This window comes from Phacochoerus africanus, chromosome 15 (genome assembly GCF_016906955.1).
Source record: "Phacochoerus africanus isolate WHEZ1 chromosome 15, ROS_Pafr_v1, whole genome shotgun sequence".
NCBI classification, from domain to species: Eukaryota; Metazoa; Chordata; class Mammalia; order Artiodactyla; family Suidae; genus Phacochoerus; species Phacochoerus africanus.
In genome coordinates, this window is record NC_062558.1 from 115,549,577 (window position 1) to 115,569,009 (window position 19,433).

At 42.7% G+C, this 19,433-nt stretch overlaps 1 protein-coding gene and 1 long non-coding RNA gene across 5 annotated transcripts in view; one reads left to right on the top strand and one right to left on the bottom strand.

Moving 5' to 3' along the window:
- The window catches only part of LOC125116240 (glutathione S-transferase omega-2), a 23,423-nt gene continuing 3,990 nt past the window's right edge, over nucleotides 1–19,433 (top strand). Inside the window, exons 1-5 of one of the 3 annotated variants that reach the window (XM_047761273.1) lie at nucleotides 1–638; nucleotides 6,439–6,666; nucleotides 6,914–7,022; nucleotides 9,954–10,176; nucleotides 11,078–11,179. In XM_047761273.1, coding sequence (XP_047617229.1) covers nucleotides 6,964–7,022; nucleotides 9,954–10,176; nucleotides 11,078–11,179 — 384 coding nt within the window. In that variant the 5' untranslated portion in view covers nucleotides 1–638; nucleotides 6,439–6,666; nucleotides 6,914–6,963. Of the gene's footprint in view, nucleotides 639–6,438; nucleotides 6,667–6,913; nucleotides 7,023–9,553; nucleotides 9,743–9,953; nucleotides 10,177–11,077; nucleotides 11,180–19,433 lie in introns of those variants that run through there. The other 2 variants (XM_047761271.1, XM_047761274.1) reach the window with 2 other exon arrangements.
- LOC125116241 (uncharacterized) overlaps nucleotides 17,274–19,433 on the bottom strand; it is a 16,278-nt gene continuing 14,118 nt past the window's right edge. For both annotated transcript variants that reach the window (XR_007132287.1, XR_007132288.1), the window contains one exon: nucleotides 17,274–17,822. This is a non-coding gene — a long non-coding RNA (uncharacterized LOC125116241). The remainder of the gene's footprint in view (nucleotides 17,823–19,433) is intronic.

Consider the following 19,433-nt stretch of genomic DNA (forward strand, 5'->3'; position numbering starts at 1 on the left):
TACTTAAAGAGCGCCTAACGGTCACCTAAGGCTCACCTCTGTTCTGCGATTAGGTAGATCGGGGTGGGCCAGGTAGTTCACATTTGAAAGGAGCCCCCGCCCCATGGTGATGCAGGCGACCAGGGGGCCGCACCCTGAGAAGCCGCTGATAACCGGTTGACTTCACAAACGGCGTCATGCTGCGCACCCTCGGCACCACCAACGCCCAGGCTCCGGGCCGACCCATCTCTGCCGGCGTCCGCCTGCCCCACCCAACACGCCCGGGTGGGCTGCGGGCGGACTTCAGTCGGATGTAGACCTGGGCGTTGAAGTGCCACGGCCGGCCACTCCCTGGCTTCCACTTCGGCCAGCCACCGACACCCGCCAAGACCCGAAACTTGGGGACCCAGGAGCCTGTAACGCGGCCTCGCATTGGCTCAGTTCGGCACCGCTTGGCTGGAACGCTTCTAAAGGCTTTGAGGATTGGCTGAAGCTCCGGGCGACGCGTCCAGTGGCGGATAGGATCGTGTTCTAAGGGGCGGGTTTCGCCTGGACCCCGCCTCCCCCTGCGGCCCGCTTGGCTCCACATCAGCTTCCGTCAGCTTCCGTCAGCCTCGCTTCTGAAGGTGCCTCCCGGTGTTTCTTTTCTCCAGCACAGGGTTGGTCGCTGAGGCATGAGTAGCATTTGAAGGGAAGAGGGGTTTGAGGTCTCTTCGGAATTTGGGGATTTTCTCACGAATTTGCGGACCCAGAATAGGATTGCCAACTTTTAAATTTGCCTAACACTTTTAAAAGAAAACCCAATTACTTATCTTCATCAAAGTTTCATCAAAGATTTTAACATTGGAAAAAAAAAAGAAAGAAGTACAGGTCTTTAAAGCGAATACCTTTAACTTAAAGGGGGGAAAAGCCATTAAATTGTTCTTACTTTGTGATTTGACTGGATACAGGTAAATACGACCCCAGGTCACTGTGGGCCCCGCATTGGGCACCACTAATTTAGCTAACATTATAGAGCACTGGCAGGCAGGGGCATTTTGTCCCCAGGAATGTTCTGTCTTGTCAGAACTATGCATCTTCCCAGCTATATTCAAATAATAAAAATAATAGCTAATGTGGAATGCTTACTAGGTAATAGAGGGGTGATAAATATTAAATGCTTTTCACCCAGTATTTGCAATAATTCTCTCCAAACCACATGATGTATTGGTGCCTTTAGCTCTGAATAACAGATGAGAACACCAAGGACAGAAAGTTGTGATTTGTCCAAGGGCACCCAGCTAGTAAATGCTGAAGAGGAGATTCAAATCCTGAATCTCTGAAGTCTAGTCATTCAGACCATTCTTGAAATGAGAGTTCAGGTATGTCTCTGCTCCAGTCTCTTTATTCATTAACTTTTAGGTTTTAGAGATTGAGCCAGATTGAGCCAGATTGAGCCAGGAGAGGTCTGTGTCCACTTGTTTGTTTGTTTGTTTGTTTTTGGTCTTTTTTGTCTTATTAGGCCCTTAACCCACCGCATATGGAGATTCCCAGGCTAGGGAGCTGTAGCTGCTGACCTACACCACAGCTCGAAGCAATGCCAGATCCTTAACCCACTGAGGCCAGGGATGGAACCCGAGTCTTAATGGATGCTAGTTGGGTTTGCTAACTGCTGAGCCATGATGGGAACTCCTGTGTCCACCTTTTTGACACATCACTCTTATGCCTGGGATATAATGGGAAGTGCTGACATTCCTCTTTGACTCAGTGTGTTTTGTTTGATTTTGGCTTATTTCAGAATCTTGAGAATCTGCCATTGCTTCTTCAAATGTTATTATATAAAACTTAAAATTTTTTCTTTGATACTTTAAGCTATAAAATAGGGATAGGAAAGCAAAATCAAGTAATTAAAAAGAAAGCCTTCTTTGACCCTGCTTTCCCCCGTGGAAAGATGAAATTCCTCCTTTGACAACTTAAGTAATCTTACGTAATGTCCCAAGGACATTAGAACACACTATTTCCTATGATCCCAACTTGTAAAAAAGTCCTGAGTCTAGGGCCATTTCAAAAAGAGCCCTTCTCATTTGTCTAACTCTTTACACTTTGTGAACAATAGTGGAACTCCCCGTAGCATAATCTATCATGTAAATTAGGCTTCTGAAATTTTAATAGGAATGTCCTCTAAGTTCTGCCACTATCAGAGATTGGTATGACAAAAAAATTTTGAAAAATCGCAAAATGCAAACCTTAATTCCTCTCCTCTTCACAAAACAGAGACTCTTGTGTCAATAGAGTGAAAGATTATTTCTGCGGTGGCATTGTTCCTAGAAGGCGCAAGTCATTATCCCCCATGGCCAAAGAGCCCCACATTGTCAAAACAGATCTGATTATATTTCAAGTAGCTCGAGAAATCAGTTTGGAGTAGGTTTAATACAGCCTTATTACCATCTATGTCTTGCTTGAGTGACTCAATATAATAGAGGTGTAAACATGATATAGTAACCTACAAGGAAAATTTGCAAAGAGGATTTCAAAGAGGTACTTACTGGGTTTTAAAGAAGAAGTAGTGTTAAGCTTAAAGGTCATAATTAAAGTCTTTCTAGGGAAACCATAGTGTTCAGTGGTAAGATTAAAAACCGTATTACTGAAATGTAGCCTATGGCATTCAAACTATTCAATTGGCATTAAACTGGTAATTGGCGAAATAAGTATTCTGTGTTGAATTTTAATTCTAATGTGCTTGACAAAGCTGAATTGCAGTGCTTTTTATCTTTATGGATATAAAATCAGAAGGCACTATGCTATTAAAAACATGTTCTTATTCACTAGTATTAGTCATTAATTTTGAAATACACTGAACTCTTACTACACTGAGGATAGCTGCCTACAGGATTTCATTCAATATGCAAAACCCGTCAAGTAGGTACTCGGTGTTCTTGTTTTATAGATGTGGAAGATGCAGGTCAAAGAGGTTAGAGATCTTGCCTAAGTGCCAAAGCCAGGGTTTGAATATAGTGCCATATGAGAACCTTGTCGTGATACTGCCTCCCTTCAGAGGAAAAACTCTTTCCATCCCTTTGTTCATTCTCCCGACTACACCAAATAGACTTGCATCTCAGCACATGACTTCCCAGAAACAGGTATACTGTTGACTCTTGAACAACATGGGTTTGAATTGCAAGGGTCTATTTATATATGTGGATTTTTTTTTTTTCACTGAATACATACCACAGAACAATATGATCCACAGTTGATTAAATCTGCAGGGGCAGAACCACGGATGCGAGGGCTGACTATAAAGTTATATGTGGATTTTCTTCTGTGTGGTGGATGTATCCCAAATCCCCTGGTTGTTTAAGGGTCAGCTGTACTTTTAATAAGCAATATTTCCCAACTCTCAGAGTTGGTTTCCTTTAGAAGGTGGGCATGAGGACACACAACATGAAAATATGTTCTCTTCTGGCATAGTAGAAATGTGGGTCCAGGCGCCTTTTACTTTACAAATGGAATCCTCATTTTGACTATTGCTAGTTCAGTCATTGTCAATACCAGGGATGGGCAAACTAAGGCCAGTGGGCCAAGTCCAGCCTGCTGCTCATTTCAATTCAAGAGCTAAGAATGGTTGGGAGAAAAATCAAATGAAGAATTATAATTTGTAACACGTAAAAACCATGTGAAACCCACCAAAAGTGAGCCTTAATGTAAATTGTGGACTTTGGGTGGTAATAATATTTCAATATAGGTTCGTCAGTTGTGAGAAATGTACCACTTTGATGCAGGATGTTGATGGTGGGGGAGGCTGTTTGCATGTGTGTAGGTAGGAGTTTAATGGGAAATCTCTATATATTCTGCTAGATTTTGCTGTGAACCTAAAACTGCTCTAAAAAATAAAGTCTATTAAAAATAGACCTTATATATGAAATTCAGGAAGTTGACACTGTAGCTCAGCAGTAATGAACCCTACTAGTAAACCATGAGGATTCAGGTTTGATCCCTGGCCTCGCTCAGTGGGTTAAGTGTCTGGTGTTGCCGGGAGCTGTGGTGTAGCCATGAGATGTGGCTCAGATCCTGCGTTGCTATGGCTGTGAGGTAGGATGGCAGCTCCGATTCACCCCCTAGCCTGGGAACTTCCATATGCCCAGTGGGTGGCCCTAAAAATATATATATTCAAATTCAGTATTCATAAATAATATTTTATTGGAACACATACACACATTTATTTATGTATTATTTATGGCTGTTTTCACCCTTCACGGGTAGAGTTGAATAGTTGAGACAAGATGGCTTGAAAAGCCTAAAATATTTACTGTCTCGACCTTTACAGAAAAAGTTTGCCCATCTCTGGTATAGATTAAGATCCTGGTTGGCGTGCTGTCTCTGGAGTCAAACTTCCAGGCTTCATAATCCTCCCTCTACCTCTTCCTAGTTGTGAGGCTTTTGACAGGTAACTTAACCTTGATAGCCTCAGTTTACTTGCCTTTTAAAATGAGGTAAGATAATAGTACTATTTTAAGGATTAAATAAATTAATACACATACAGCAGCAAATACATGTTAGTACAGTTTATTTTGATCTTTGAGAATTTAACATTCCTCATATGGCCTTCCCTTTTAGAGTCTGGATTATGTTTAAACTATTTGAAATACACTTTCTTTGGCATTCCCTAGAGATTAATGAACCTGAGTGGCATCCATGTGGATGTGGGTTTGATCCCTGGGCCTTGAGTTAAGGATCCGGCATTGCCGTGAGCTGCAGTGTAGTTTGCAGACACAGCTCGGATCCAGCGGCGGTTTCAGCTCCGATTTGACCCCTAGCCTGGGAACCTCTACATGCCTTGGGTGTGGTACTAAAAAGACCGAAAAAAAAAAAAAAAGCAGAGAGAGAGAACACTTACTTTTTTAATGTGAGTGTTCCATTTGTCTGATCAGTATTCATCTGGTCTACCAGAAGCTTTCATACGACATGGTTATATTGATTGTTTCTATTTTAGCATTCAGTTTGTCCTTTTTGTGCAAAATAAGCTCCAGAATAGTAGTTATCCTATTACTTTCTCTGTCTTTCAAATGCAAAACTGTCAGCATGGCAAATCAAGAACCAGTTTGTCTTTCCAATGCCAGATTTCTTACTGACATATATGCATTTTCTTTTCAGAGAACATTTTTTTCAAACATTTTTCCATTCTCCCCCATTCTTATAAAGTCACGACTTGCCATATCTCACATGAAATCACTCTGAGTGACTTAGGAAGGAACGTAGTTGAATCCACTCACTATTCTGAAGATTTTTAAAGATTCTTATTTAGCAGAAAAACATGTTAATACTGTTGGCCAAGAATTTTGGGTGGGTTGGAATTCCCAAAGGCCAAAAAGTGCCCATTCATGAGCTATATAATTAGATTCTGTCATTTTAATAAGGGGTATTTAGATTCAGCTAACATTTGTTGAGCAGCTATTATGTGCTGCGTCTTTTGGGGGATTTATATCTTTTCCTCTCCACGCTGTTACCAGCTTTAGGGGCCAAATCAATGAGGCAGACTTCGGACTTTTAAAGTTCTTCAACCCTACTAGCTGGTCACTTTGGGCAAATAATTTTATTTTTCTGAGATTATTTTCTAACTTGTAAAATAGGAAGAATAATAATAGCTGACTGAGCTGAATCATTAAGTCACTTTGAATGAAATGTAATCCTTTTCTTTCTTTACCTGTCAACCCCATAAAAATGCATTTATAAGCAATTCCCATTTTAGCTCTACAAGGTAAAAATTAAAATAATTATCTCTCCATCTACCAAATATTGGGATCTCAGCTTCTTAGGGTCAGAGCAAAGGCTAGCTACCTCCTTTATCTCATGTTGATGGAAGAGCTGTCCAAGGAGCCTCTGTATTGCTGGGCTGTTGGCAGTGTGTCCTTGGTAATTAAGAAGGGTCTTTTCTGAAATTTGTACTAGGGGTTGGAAAGAGCTCACAAATTTATCTTTGCCTCTAGGGATCTTGTTTCTGTTCATTACCAATTTTTTGTAGCTTGGGTAAAATCGCATAAATAGGATCAGAACTAGGGTGAGGCAGTGAGGGCACAAAATTTAATGAGACCCTTTTAGGGTCATGCAAGATCTTAACATCTGTAAGTTTTTCTTCTTATCTGCTAGATCAGGAAAAAGTTTGGCCTTATTTTTTAAAAAGCACTCCTTATACACAGGGTATGGCTAGCTGTCTTAGATATGCATAAGCGAGGGCTTAAAATGGGAAAGAAGACGTTAGCATCACCCTAGTCAATTTTTATTAAACTCCCTTGAAATAAGTGGAGATTCAATGCCCATACTTCACAGATTCTTGATGTAGAGGAGATTGAACCGGATGTTGTGCCCCCTGAGTTCAAAGCAAGGGGTACTTTTCAGGTTTCATCCATCCATTTCCCCCCCCCCCCCCCCGCCCCCGCCACTCCTAGTACTCCAGCTTCTGAATCTGGGGCTCTGTTTCTCCAGGTTGAATTATCCTAGCTGCCGTCCTGGATCACTTCTCCTCCGCCCCGCTAGGGCCCTGTTGCTCCAAGGTTGAATTTGGGGCAAGAACGGGGCGAGGGCACCAGAGTTCCGTTGTCCTTGGAGGCTGCGGTAGCAGCAGCAAGCCACATGGCCGCGACTGTGAGCGCTGGCCACTGCGCAAACATCGGGAGAACGTGACTGACGATGCCACCAGGACCTTGGGGAAAGGTGAGTCCTCTTGACAGCTGTCCACGGGCTGGGGGCACCATGTGGCCGGATGTTGGATCCCAGACTGGCATGGCGAGTGGGGACTTGAAGGGGTCCTCTGCAAAACAGCCACATGAAAGAAAAGAAAAAAAGAAAAAAAAAAAGTCCTCTCTGGGATTAGGAGGTGGCCCTCTTAGGGTCCTGGGGAGGGAAGTGAGCCTCTGACCCCATGGGCTAATCCTCCTCCTTGTACCTCCTCCGCCCGCAGGGAGCCTCCCCCCTGGGCCAGTCCCAGAGGGCCTGATCCGCATCTACAGCATGAGGTTCTGCCCCTATGCGCACAGGACCCGTCTGGTCCTCAGGGCCAAAGGCATCAGGTGAGAAGGGGGAGGCCTGCGCCCCAGACACGCCTGGGTATGTCTAACATCTGGGGGTGCCCTGCTCAGATTGCAGAGGCTCCCTGCCTCTTTCTTCCGAGGCAAAGTCAGTAAACGGTTAGCAGAGGGCAGGTTCTTGAGCAGCCTTGCTGAAATGTAGTCAGGTCTGTGCAGGAAACATTTAGGACAATTGAGAGCAAACAGAATGACGACTCTGGTGAGCATGTTTCTTCCCTAAGGCTTGTGACGGGCACTCCAGAGACTACGGAGGCCTCTGCTGACTGTTCCATGAACCATAGCCCCCACCCTACCCTAGACATCTTCAGGTCAAATCTCCTCTTTTTTCTTTGTGCTTGTGGCAGCCAACATTTTCTTATTTGCTTGTAGTCTTTTCTCCACACCTCCCAGCCACACTTCCACTGCCCCACCCCTGCCCCAGACACACATACACACACAAATGTAAGTTCTTGAGGGTAGGAACTTTATCTTTTATTCATGGTCTGGAAGAGAACCCAGCACATAGTAGGTGCTTAAAACTACTTTTTGAATAAATAAACAAATAGTTCCAAACTGTGAAATATAGGGATACTATCAAGAGGTGTCTGGAAGGGACCAATATATCTTAGAAATGGGTACACACCTCTCCAGAAGGATCTTGCAAGACTAGCTCCTGCAAAGGAGATTTGGATTTGGAAGGTATAGAGATCTTGCTGGGATTGGGAATGGCTGGATGGAATTGGCTCCAAGCTAAAGTGCTGAGAAAGTGTTTCTCCAGCCTTTTGACTCTGGGCTTGGAAAGTCCGTCCCTAGGGGATGACTTAAGAGTATCTGATTCAAGTAAAGAGATGCAGTGACTAATACAGAGATCTTTTAAATGAAATTATGTAATTCTGTTTTGTTAAGTGTATATGGCTTATATTTCCAGATTCTTCCCTTCTGCTCAATTCTAGTCGGCCTAACATTATCTTTTTTTTTTTTTTAAAAAAAAGAAAATAAAAATAGATCAAATTTTTTTTTTTTTTTTAATGGCCACACTCACACCACATGGAAGTTCCTAAGCCAGGGATTGAATCTGAGCAGTAACTGTGACCTATGCCATAGCTGTGGCAGCACCGGATCCTTTAAGCCACTGTGCCAGGGCGAGAATTCAGCCTGTCCCCCGTCACAGCAACCTGAGCCACCACAGTTGGATTCTTAACCCACTGCACCACAGCCAGAACGCCTAGACCAATGTTTTACTATAGTGACTAAGGAGCAGCTTAGGAACTGATACAAATACTTCTTTTTAAAAATTTTATTGAGGTATGATTGATTTAAATATTGTGTTAGTTTCTGATGTATATAGCAAAATGACTCAGATATATGCACATATTCATATTCTTTTTCATAATGGTTTGTTATCAGATATTGAATATAGTTCCCTGTGCTATACAGTAGGACCTTGTTGTTTATCTGTTTTTATTGTTTATTTATTTTATAGTAGTGTGTATTTACTAATCCCAAACTCCCGATTTATCCCCTTCCCCCACCGCCTTTCCCCTTTGGTAACCATAAATTTATTTTCTGTGTCTGTGAGTCTGTTTGTTTCATAAATAAGTTCATTTGCGTTATATTTTAGATTCTCTATATAAGTGATATCATATGGTATTTGTCTTTCTCTTTCTGACTTACTTCCCTTAGTGTGATGATCTCTAGGTTCATCCATAGTGCTGTGTATGGCATTATTTCATTCTTTTTTATGGCTGAGTAGCATTGCATTGCATATATACCACAGCTTCTTTATCCATTCATTTGTTGATGGATATTTAGGTTGTTTCCAAGTTTTGGCTATTATGAATAGTGCTGCTGCGAACATTGAGATGCATATATCTTTTCAAATTAAAGTTTTCTTTGGATATACGCTCAGGAGTGGGATTCCTGGATCCCATGGCAACCCTATTTTTAGCTTTTTGAGAACCCTCCATATGTTTTCCATAGTGGCTCCGTCAATTTACATTCCCACCAACAGTGTAGGAGGGTTCTTCACATCCTTTCCAGCATTTGCTATTTGTAGACTTTTTAATGATGGTTATTCTGACCAGTGTGAGGTAGTACCTCATTGTAGTTTTGATTTACATTTCTCTAATAATTAGCAATGCTGATTATTAGAGAAATGCCTGTTTCTTGTGCCTATTTTCATGTGCCTGTTTGCCTTCTGTATGTCTTCTTTGAAGAAATGTCTATTTAGATCTTCTGCCCACTTTCTGATTGCATTTTTGTTGTTGTTGTTGTTGTTATTGAGCTGCATGAGTAAATACTTGTTTAGGGCAGGGTTTCTCACTCTTGGCACTTTTGACATTTGGGGCCAGATAATTTTTATCTGTGTGTGTATTTGGTGACGGGGAAGGACTGTCCTATGCTCTGTTGGATGTCTAGCAGCATCCCTGGCCTCTACCCATAGGATGGCAGTAGACTCCCCCCAACAAGTTATGGCAACCAAAACTTGTGTGCAGACATTAGATAAAAATTTTCAAACCCTGGTGAAGCTTGGGGACTCTGAGTCAGACTGCTCGGGCTCTATCTTGGCTCTGCTACTTTTTAGTGGGTGATATCGGACAGGAGAGTCAACCTCAAGGAGCCTCAGTTCTCAGAAGGGATGTGTTAAGTGTTTTCTGTACCTCGTGTGTTCTTCATGATGATCCCCCAGTTTACCTCAAAGGGAATCCGGAGGAGCCAATGGGGTAAGGCATAAAAAACATTCAATGTAGCTTCCTGGATGTAGGAAGACAATGACCTCGTTATGTATTTTTCTTTGTACAAACCTAACTTAAAAAAAAAAACTTATTGCAAATTATACTTTTATAGATTGATGGCTTTTGCGTTCAAGATGAGCATCTACCTGCCTAAGCCTCTCATTTGTTTTTCTGTCTTGTTTCCCATTTGCTTTGTAAGACATGAAGTTGTCAACATTAACCTGAGAAACAAGCCTGAATGGTACTTTACAAAGCACCCTTTTGGCCAAATTCCTGTCCTGGAGAACAGCAAATGTCAACTGATCTACGAATCTGTCATTGCTTGCGAGTACCTGGATGATGCTTATCCTGGAAGGAAGCTATATCCATATGACCCTTATGAGCGAGCTCGCCAAAAGATGCTATTGGAGCTATTCTATAAGGTATACCCATTTTTTTTTTTTTTCAGAAAGCCACTTGCACTCAATTTTACTTTATATGTCTTGCCCAAGCTTTGATCTGTTTAAAAAGTCAAATCATTGATGAAATTCATTTGCTTTGATATATGTATGTGCCTTTAGGAGGATAACTGGTATGGAATTATAGTAGAGCAGTGGCCTCTGACATTAAAGTTTGAAGGCTTAGCCTTTACCATTTGAACTAGTAGTCTCAAGAGTTATGGTTATGACTGTAACTTGAGACAGGAATACTGAAAGGGTTGAAAACTGGTGATACTTTAAAGGGACTCTTCCTAAGCTTTCAGGTAAAAAAAAATATTGGGGTAGCTGTAAAAGGTAATGTGTACAGAAGAGAATTGTCCTTTAATGGGGAACGAGAGTGCCAACTGTTCAGGAAAATGTGAAGACGAGAGAAAGGGCGATATTGTTGATAATGGGAGAGAAAATGATGGAGAAATTCTAAGATAATTCTCTTTGAAAAGAAACAAAAATAATCAGATTTATAGCTGAAATCTCTTGAGCACTTAGAATGTGCCAAGCACTATTCTAACTGCTTTATAAAGGTTACCTCGTTGAATTCTCGCCCCTGCCCTTTAAGGTGGGTACTATTATTGTATCCATTTCTCAGATGAGAACACTGAGGCTTAGAGAAGGTAAGTGCCCCACCTAAGACTGTACATCATGGAAGTAGCTGACCAAATAAGGAGCACCAGAGAGTCCTCCTTTATAGCACCTTGTTTACCAGGGTGCTGTGAAGCCACAGAGATGGCCCTCAGAGGGAGCTGGGGAGCCTGGGTGTGGGAGCCAGACTAAGCTCCGGCTGCATTTTTAGGGAGCACTGGGTGCCCTAAGAATTCTCCACTAAGAACCTGTGTCCTCTGATCAGGTCCCACATTTGACAAAGGAGTGTCTGGTAGCCTTGAGATGTGGGAGAGAATGCGCTGATCTGAAGCTAGCCCTGCGTCAGGAGTTCTGCAACCTGGAAGAGGTACTAAACGGAGCCCCCTCCTGGACAGATGCAGTGGGAGAAGTGATTCAGGTCCCCACCCTGGTCACCCGGACACCCTCTGTTTTCACAGACTTTGATAAGTTCAGCCGCTAGTCATATGACTTTAACTTGTGGGTATTTGCCCCCCACTAACCTGCTCTGGAATTATTCTTAAAAATCTGGCAAAAAGTGGGAGAGGGCAAGTGATGAATTTCTTCCTTTCCCAGAATCACCACATTCCTTAGGTATCTCTGCATGGATTCTGTAGCTTCTGCCACTGAGTCCAGGGTCTGTATTGGTTAGGGATTTTGTTTGGCTGCTAGTAAAAGGGACCAACCATTATAATTTATCTTATAAGGATTTATGTTTACATACGCAGGTACCCACAGGTAGGGCAGTTCCAAGCTCTTTTGATGGCTTCTTCATGAAGACCAGGAAATGAGGCCTTTTCTCTCTTTCAGTTCTGTCACTTTCAGTGCAAGGCTTTTATCCTCAAAACAACAAGATAGCTGCTGAAACTGCAGCCATCACATCCAAGTTCCAGGTTGCACAAAGGACAACAGAAAGGGAAAAAAATGGCAAAAGACCCTACCCCTTTAAAGGGCTTTCCTAGAAACCCTACTCAATGACTCCTTAAATCTCATCGGCCAGAACTTAATTGTAAAGTCATAAATATCTGTAGGGAGAGGCTGGGAAATTTAGTCTTTTAGATGGGAATGCCCTGCATAAAATCAGAGTTCTATAGTTAAGAAAGAAGGGGAAAGTGTTTATGGGTAAACAAGGAGCAATCTCTGGTACCAGATCTTGCATTAATCTCTCAGTAATAGGGCTACTTACCTCATACCTCTAAAATTATCTGAAAGGTGGTTCTTTGACCCCCTTCATCTTTGTCCCAGAAACTGACACATTCCATTTATAGGTGGGTTGTAATTCTATTGGTAGCCAGAGAATGCTATTTTTATCCCCATAAGGGAAGACTGATTACTTATATTTTTCCATTTGACCTTTGATAAGTGGAAGCAGTTAAAATTATTTACAGTTCCAGCTGCCTATCTTAGATTTATACGGTTGCAGTATTTACACATGATGAATAGTCATGTGTAAGAAATGTCAACCTTTGGTCCTGAGAACACAGATTGTGGACTTGATACCCAGGAGGCAAGGAGGATGAGGTAGAAAGAATCTTGGATCCTAGGCTTGGATTTATCAGATTCCAGAACCTTCGGCAGGATTTGAGACCTCCTAGTGCCTTGGTTTCCACATGTACAGAATGAGTGTTTTAAAAGGTGTGTTCACAGAGCATCTGGGTTCTTGAGAGGGACCACCCAGTGAGGGGAGGTCTGGTGGGTGGTTCCAGATCCTGCTTCAGCTAGACCAGCCTATTTTTTTTTTTTTTTGTCTTTTTGCCATTTCTTGGGCCGATCCTGCGGCATATGGAGGTTCCCAGGCTAGGGGTCGAATCGGAGCTGTAGCCGCCGGCCTATGCCAGAGCCACAGCAACGCAGGATTCGAGCCGCGTCTGTGACCTAGACCACAGCTCACAGCAACACCGGATCGTTAACCCACTGAGCAAGGGCAGGGATCGAACCCGCAACCTCATGGTTCCCAGTCGGATTTGTTAACCACTGCGCCACGACAGGAACTAGACCAGCCTACTTTTAACACAGTGTTTATCGAGACACTTAATAAGATCGAATTTGGAGAGGGGTGGCTATGCTTTCAAAAAGAAGCTTGAAAGCTCTTGCCCATAGAGATTTTCAAAGTCTGTTTTTATCATGCCTACTTACCTGCTAACAGTTAAATGCTGGGCTACAGAAAGGAGCTGGGAAACAAAACCCTCAGAATTCAAAGATAATTGAAAACACATTTTGACCCCTCTCCCTCCTACTTTGCATTTGAATGATGGATGATCTTTGAAAATTACAGATTGCTAAATAAATGTATATAATTACAGTGGAGGTACAGTTCTTTAGTTGGGGTTCTTCCAAGGGAAGTGAACCTGTATTTTTGTGCCAGGCATGATGCTTCAGAGGCTTTGCATAACTCTCTCATTTAATCTTGTCGCTCCTCCTCTCTGATATAATAAATAGCATCAGTGAAAGCTACCTAAACCAGGACTAGTTAAGGACCACTGAGTATTCAGCATTGTTCTACCTGATGTGAATATGGTTTTTGTCCCACAAAATGTTAGGATGAATTATAACAACAGTGTAGGCAATATCAGAATCTGAAACGTGCCCACTGAGCTTGAATTATGTGATTCATTCTTCTCAATACCGATACCAGTATATTGACTCTAGGAGAGACTAGTGAAATTGAAACTCGTCAGAACAATCCTAATAGAGATTTCCCTCTCCATTAATAGAAATGACATGTACAACTTTTGACCTCAATTTTATATCATCGGAATTTTCTGTGAATTAAAAATAACTTAAATATCCATGGGTTTTTCTGAGTGATAAGCAACTCAAGATACCAAAGTATAATTTTCTACCATATTATTCTCAAGAAAATGGCTTAATTTAACTTTTGAGCCTTAAACTCTGACACTTCCTTCTTTTGGAATAAATGCAATATTTAACTATTAAAATTAAAAAAACAGGAGTTCCCATCGTGGCGCAGTGGTTAACGAATCCGACTAGGAACCATGAGGTTGCGGGTTCGGTCCCTGCCCTTGCTCAGTGGGTTAACGATCCGGCGTTGCCGTGAGCTGTGGTGTAGGTTGCAGACGCGGCTCGGATCCCGCGTTGCTGTGGCTTTGGAGTAGGCCAGTGGCTACAGCTCCGATTCGACCCCTAGCCTGGGAACCTCCATATGCCGCAGGATCGGCCCAAGAAATAGCAAAAAGACAAAAAACAAACAAACAAAAAAAAACAGTTTCGGGAGGAGTTCCTGTCTTGGCGCAGTGGTTAACGAATTCAACTAGGAACCATGAGGTTGCAGGTTCGATCCCTGGCCTTGCTCATTGGGTTAAGGATCCCACATTGCCACGAGCTGTAGTGTAGGTCGAAGACACGGCTCAGATCCTGCATTGCTGTGGCTTTGGAGTAGGCCGGTGGCTACAGCTCTGATTCGACCCCTAGCTGGGAACCTCCATATGCCGTGGAAGTGGCCCTAGAAAAGGAAAACAAACAAACAAACAAACCAGTTTCATCGAATTTAAAGATTTATTGTGCTTGTTATATAACCATATTTTCCTATGTTATTTTTACAATTCTTTGAGATGTATTACTTACTGCTGCTTTTATTATCAAACTAGCAGCTTCCTCACTTGCTGTCCTGTTTTGAACATTTTCTTTTTTTCTTTTTTCTTTCTTTCTTTCTTTCTTTTTCTTTCTTTTTTCGGTTGTTTGTTTCTGTTTTTTAGGGCTATATCCTCAGCATAAGGAAGTTCCCAGGCTAGGGGTCCAACTGGAGCTACAGTTGCCACCCTATGCCACAGCCACAGCAATGCAGGATCCGAGCCTGGTCTGTGACCTACACCACAGTTCATGGAAATGCTGGATCCTTAACTCACTGAGCAAGGCCAGGGATTGAACCCACATCCTCATGGATACTAGTCAGATTCATTTCCACTGTGCCACAATGGGAACTCCCTGTTCTGAACATTTTCATGAGTTATAAAACTGGTGGACTGCCCTTCTCTAATGGCATTTCCATCTTCAAACAGATTTCCTAGGCTTTAATCTCATTAATCGCAGCACCAATTAATGAGATTAACCATTAATCTCAGTAGCACTTTTTTTTTTAAGCTTTACATTTTTTTTTAATGTTTCTTACTGACTTTCATTTCAAAATATCACCCGAGCCCACCTTCCTTTTGTCTTTGTGGATTTGAATCTTGGCAGAACCTTTCAGTGTTCTTTTTGGGGGGTCCAGGGCCTTCATTCTAAATGTTTTCATTGCGGAAGTAATCTAATCAAGTCCAAGTGCAGTGAAGGACAGGATTTGGGCAGTTATCTTTAATGCTTTGGATTTTTGCTCTAACTCAGTCTTCCTGCCCTCATGAATTCTACATCCTGGGCACTGCCTGACCCCTACAAGTTATCATCAACAGTCAGTAAAGGAGAGTGAGAGAAGGGTAGCATGGATAACTCTGGAATAACACGAGGGCGAGAGAACCCGTCCAGTAACTGAGGCTTGAGCTTTTGGTGGTCACAGGACACATTAAGTTTTTAATTCCTGGCATTCAACAAACTACCTCTTGGCAAATAAATGCCGAGAAAAATGTCTGGGGAGACACACATCAGACTTCTACTAGTGGCTACTATTATGGCAGGGGGGTTGGGGGGTGGGGGGGTAGTTAGCACTGGGGTGGGAAAGGAAATGGTTCCTGGAAGGCATGGGGGAGGGAGAGTCTCTGCCTTTTACACTGCCTTCTGTGTTTGAAAAAAAAAAATTTTAGCAATATGAATGCACTTCTCTATTACATATGTCGTATTTAAAGATAGGGAAAAAAATCACTTTTCCTTCTGCATAATTTCCATATGTATATGCCATAGTTGTTTAGCCAGCACATTCATTAGGGTTCTTTAGATTGATTCATCATTTTGAATGATGCTGCCAGGAACTTCTTTGCATAAAAAGCCTTTTCACTATTTTAGAATATGTTGCTAGGCTGGACTTCCAAGAACGGAATTACCAGATCAAGGCATATGAACACTTTAGAGGCAGGAGCTAGATGTTGCTAAATTGCTTCCCCAAGCCTTTTTTTTTTTTTTTTTGTCTTTTTGCCATTTCTTGGGCTGCTCCCATGGCATATGGAGGTTCCCAGGCTAGGGGTTGAATAGGAGCTGTAGCCTCTGGCCTGCACCACAGTCACAGCAATGCCAGATCCGAGCCTGGTCTGTGGCCTACACCACAGCTCAGGGCAACGCTGGATCTTTAGCCAACTGAGCAAAGCCAGGGATCGAACCTGCATTCTTGTGGATACTAGTAAGATTCTTTTGCGGAGCCACGAGGGGAACTCCTCCCCAGAGTCTTTGCTGTTTGCCGCCCACGTGCTATGAGTGCATGTGCCCTTGGTACCATCTCCTTTTCACTGTTGGGAGAGTGCATGAAAGAAGATATTTGCCTGTTTTGGAAAGAAACAGTCTCTCTTTGTTCATTTAATGTGTATTTCTTTGATTGTTAGTGAAGTGGAAAATTTTCCCCAAAGTATGCCATCTCTTTGTGTTGTATTTGTGAAAATTGTCTGTTACCCATTTGTTTGTCAAGGGCTTAATGATTTTCCTTGTTGATTTTTTAAAAAAATTAGTCCTTATATGTATAAAGGATATTGGCCTGTTTTTAAGACACATTTTTTGCTTTAACTTATGATTTGTCTTTTTTGGTACATATAGAAATATAACATTAAAAATATTGTACTATAAGCCTTTCCTGTTGTGACCTCTTCCACTGTTTTTATACAAAAATCCTTGGAGTTCTCTGGTGGCCTAGTGGTTGTCACTGCTGTGGCTCAGGTCACTGCTGTGGCTAGGGTTTGATCCCTGGCCTAGGAACTTCCACATGCCACAGGCGAGGCCAAAAAAAGAAAGAAAGAAAATCGTCTTCCTCTTTGCCCCCTTCAGAGATTTGATAAATATTCATTTATATTTTCATCCACCATCCATCGCTTTAAAGATATTTATTTGACTTGTCAAGCCTTGGCCCATAGCTTTCCCCCCTACTGTCTCACAAGTACATTTTAACAAAGGAAGCCCATGAAAAGGATTCCAGGATAGAATTTTCAGGGTGGTCCTTTGACAAGTATTGACAAGTTGTGTTCTGAATCTTCATAGCAGACTCTGAGTTGAAAGTGATGACCAGAGGGAGGGGCGTGATCCCCTTGGATCCTACTTCTCAGGGGTCTTTCTAGGGAAGTGGTTTTATCTATGCTTTAACTTTGTTCTATACCCTTGGTTTGTTTTAAAGGGAATCCATTCGTTGTTGTTAGCGCAGCCTCAGCTAGAGTATGTCAGTGTGGTAGGGACCTGACATTTGAAATCTTAAGAACCTCTCCTTATGTAGTATGAACTCAGAAGATTTCTGCCCTGGAGCTGAGTACTTTGCTTCTGCTCCTGGATAAAGGACTGCATTGCTGATGTACCTGTAGGAGGCTTTGTGTATTTTATTGGGGGAAGGGGGGGTTTCTGCTTCTTCAGAACTATTTCCATCAAGAACAACCTCTTTCTCCTCCTTAGGCCAGGACAGCAGCACCTGCTTAGAGCCACCACGCTCTTCTGGTCAGAGACTCGGGATTTGTGGGCAGTGGTGTAAATGACCACAGGCAGGGCAGATGGCCGCGTCAAGCTTTGAAGTGCAGTCATTGAAGCTGCACCTGAGAGTCCAAGACTGTAGACTGAAGCTTTTTAGGATGCCTGGTTTGAGGACGTTTGTGATTCGCTTCTCTTTATGATCGTGCGCCCCGTAAAATGCCAATTTCTTTTTTCCTTGGTGAAGCTCTCGGAGGGGGATCTCGGCCGGTGCACTTCATAACAATGGCCACAAGGAGGCCTTCTACGTGCGCTCTAGAGCCAGCCTCCTTTCCTCCGCCTGAGGGAGACCGAGAGGCCCGCGTAGAGGAGCAGCTGTTTCAAGTTTTGTTTTACCAAGCAGCCCCTTCCTCTTCATTAGCGTGCTCGGTCCTCATCCCTTGTCACATCTAAGAGCAAGAGAAGAATATGCAGTCATTTTTCACTGAGCTGGAGAACAGAAGATTTTAAAAATAGGGCTTTCTACTATTCCAGAACATCAAATGGCTTTTCCTAAAATGTCTCAATTCTTAAGCTGAATTGAAGAAGTGGTCACACTTAAAGGACCCCTGAGGGCTTGAAGCTAGAGCCTTGGTTCCCTCCTCTGGCCTTAGTGTGACCTCCTGGGGGACGTGGGGGATGAGTGTTGGGGTGGGGTGGGCTGAAAGTCATCATCTTGAAGTAGCTATTTTTCCTTGCTTGAGGATACCAGGGATAATAGCTCTGAGAAAGCTATTAAGCCTTAAGAATGGCCAACATCATTAGATGTGGCAGGTGGGCGAATTAACCCAAAACGGAGTTTTTAGGAGTTCCCATTGTGGCTCAGTGGTAATGAACCCGACTAGTATCCATCAGGAGGTGGGTTTGATCCCTGGCCTGGATTATGGGTTAAGGATCTGGCATTTCGGTGAGCTGTGGTGTAGGTTGCAGACACAGCTCTGATCCTGCTGTTGCTGTGGCTGTGGTGTAGGCTGACAGCTGTAGCTCCTATTTGACCCCTAGCCTGGGAACTTCCATATGCTGCACCTGCGACCCTAAACGAAAAAAAAGAAAAAAAAAAAGATATTGTGTGTTAACAGAACCACCACTAAGTGGATTGAGGTATAGCCACAGCTTCCTGTTTTGTTTCTGATGACAGAACACCTAGGAAAGATAAGACATTGGACATTAAGACTGACAGTTTATTTCACCTCTGACTATCCTGAAATTTGTGAAAAGCAGCTAATTGGCTCTAAGCAAGGGGCTTAGTTGAAACTGAGAACACAGAAGAATGATTTTAAGTCAAGTTGCCTGAAGACCTTATCCATGGAATGAAACAGGAAGGAGAGAATTTTGAAAGGCTCTTTTACCATGGTTGTGTCACACCTCCAGGTCAGTTTGGTGCCCTGGCAGAGGCCATGATTGAGAGAGAGTAAGAAAGGGTAAGGTGGAAGGAAAGTTCTCACAGAGATGCTCAGTGTTGGGCCAGTCCTTGGCCAGAGAGGGAAAGAGGCTTTCAGAGTAGGCAGATTCTAAGCTTTTTTGCTGATTTCTTTTTAAATTGAAACAATCAGCAAAGAATTCACAAGGGACTTGGGGAAGCCTCTGTGATGAGAGTCCTCATACACACATATTTGAGGTTGAATGTCATGGCACTGACACTCAGCTGGGACTTAGGAGAATGGTGTTTTTGTCTATCTCTGGCACTAACCAGAGAGCCCCCTTACTTCTCCAGGATGGAGTTTCCTCCTCCGTAAAGCAAAAGTCTCTTATGCTTCCATGGGGGAGACAATAATCAGCTCACCAGTCTGCTTTCCTCTGCACTTGAGCTGCCAGGAAACTCAAGTCAAAGTCAAAGCTTTATTTATTAAGGAACTCTGCGGGAGCCTTGGCTTGCTATCTTGAGACCATTTTCCTTCCTTCCTTTGACTTTCTGTTCTAACTTTTATTTTCCCTGATCTTAGCAGGTTATTTTTTTCATGTTTAATATTTTAGTGGACATGTTTTTATACACTGCCCCTCTAATCCTTTGTATCATGAGT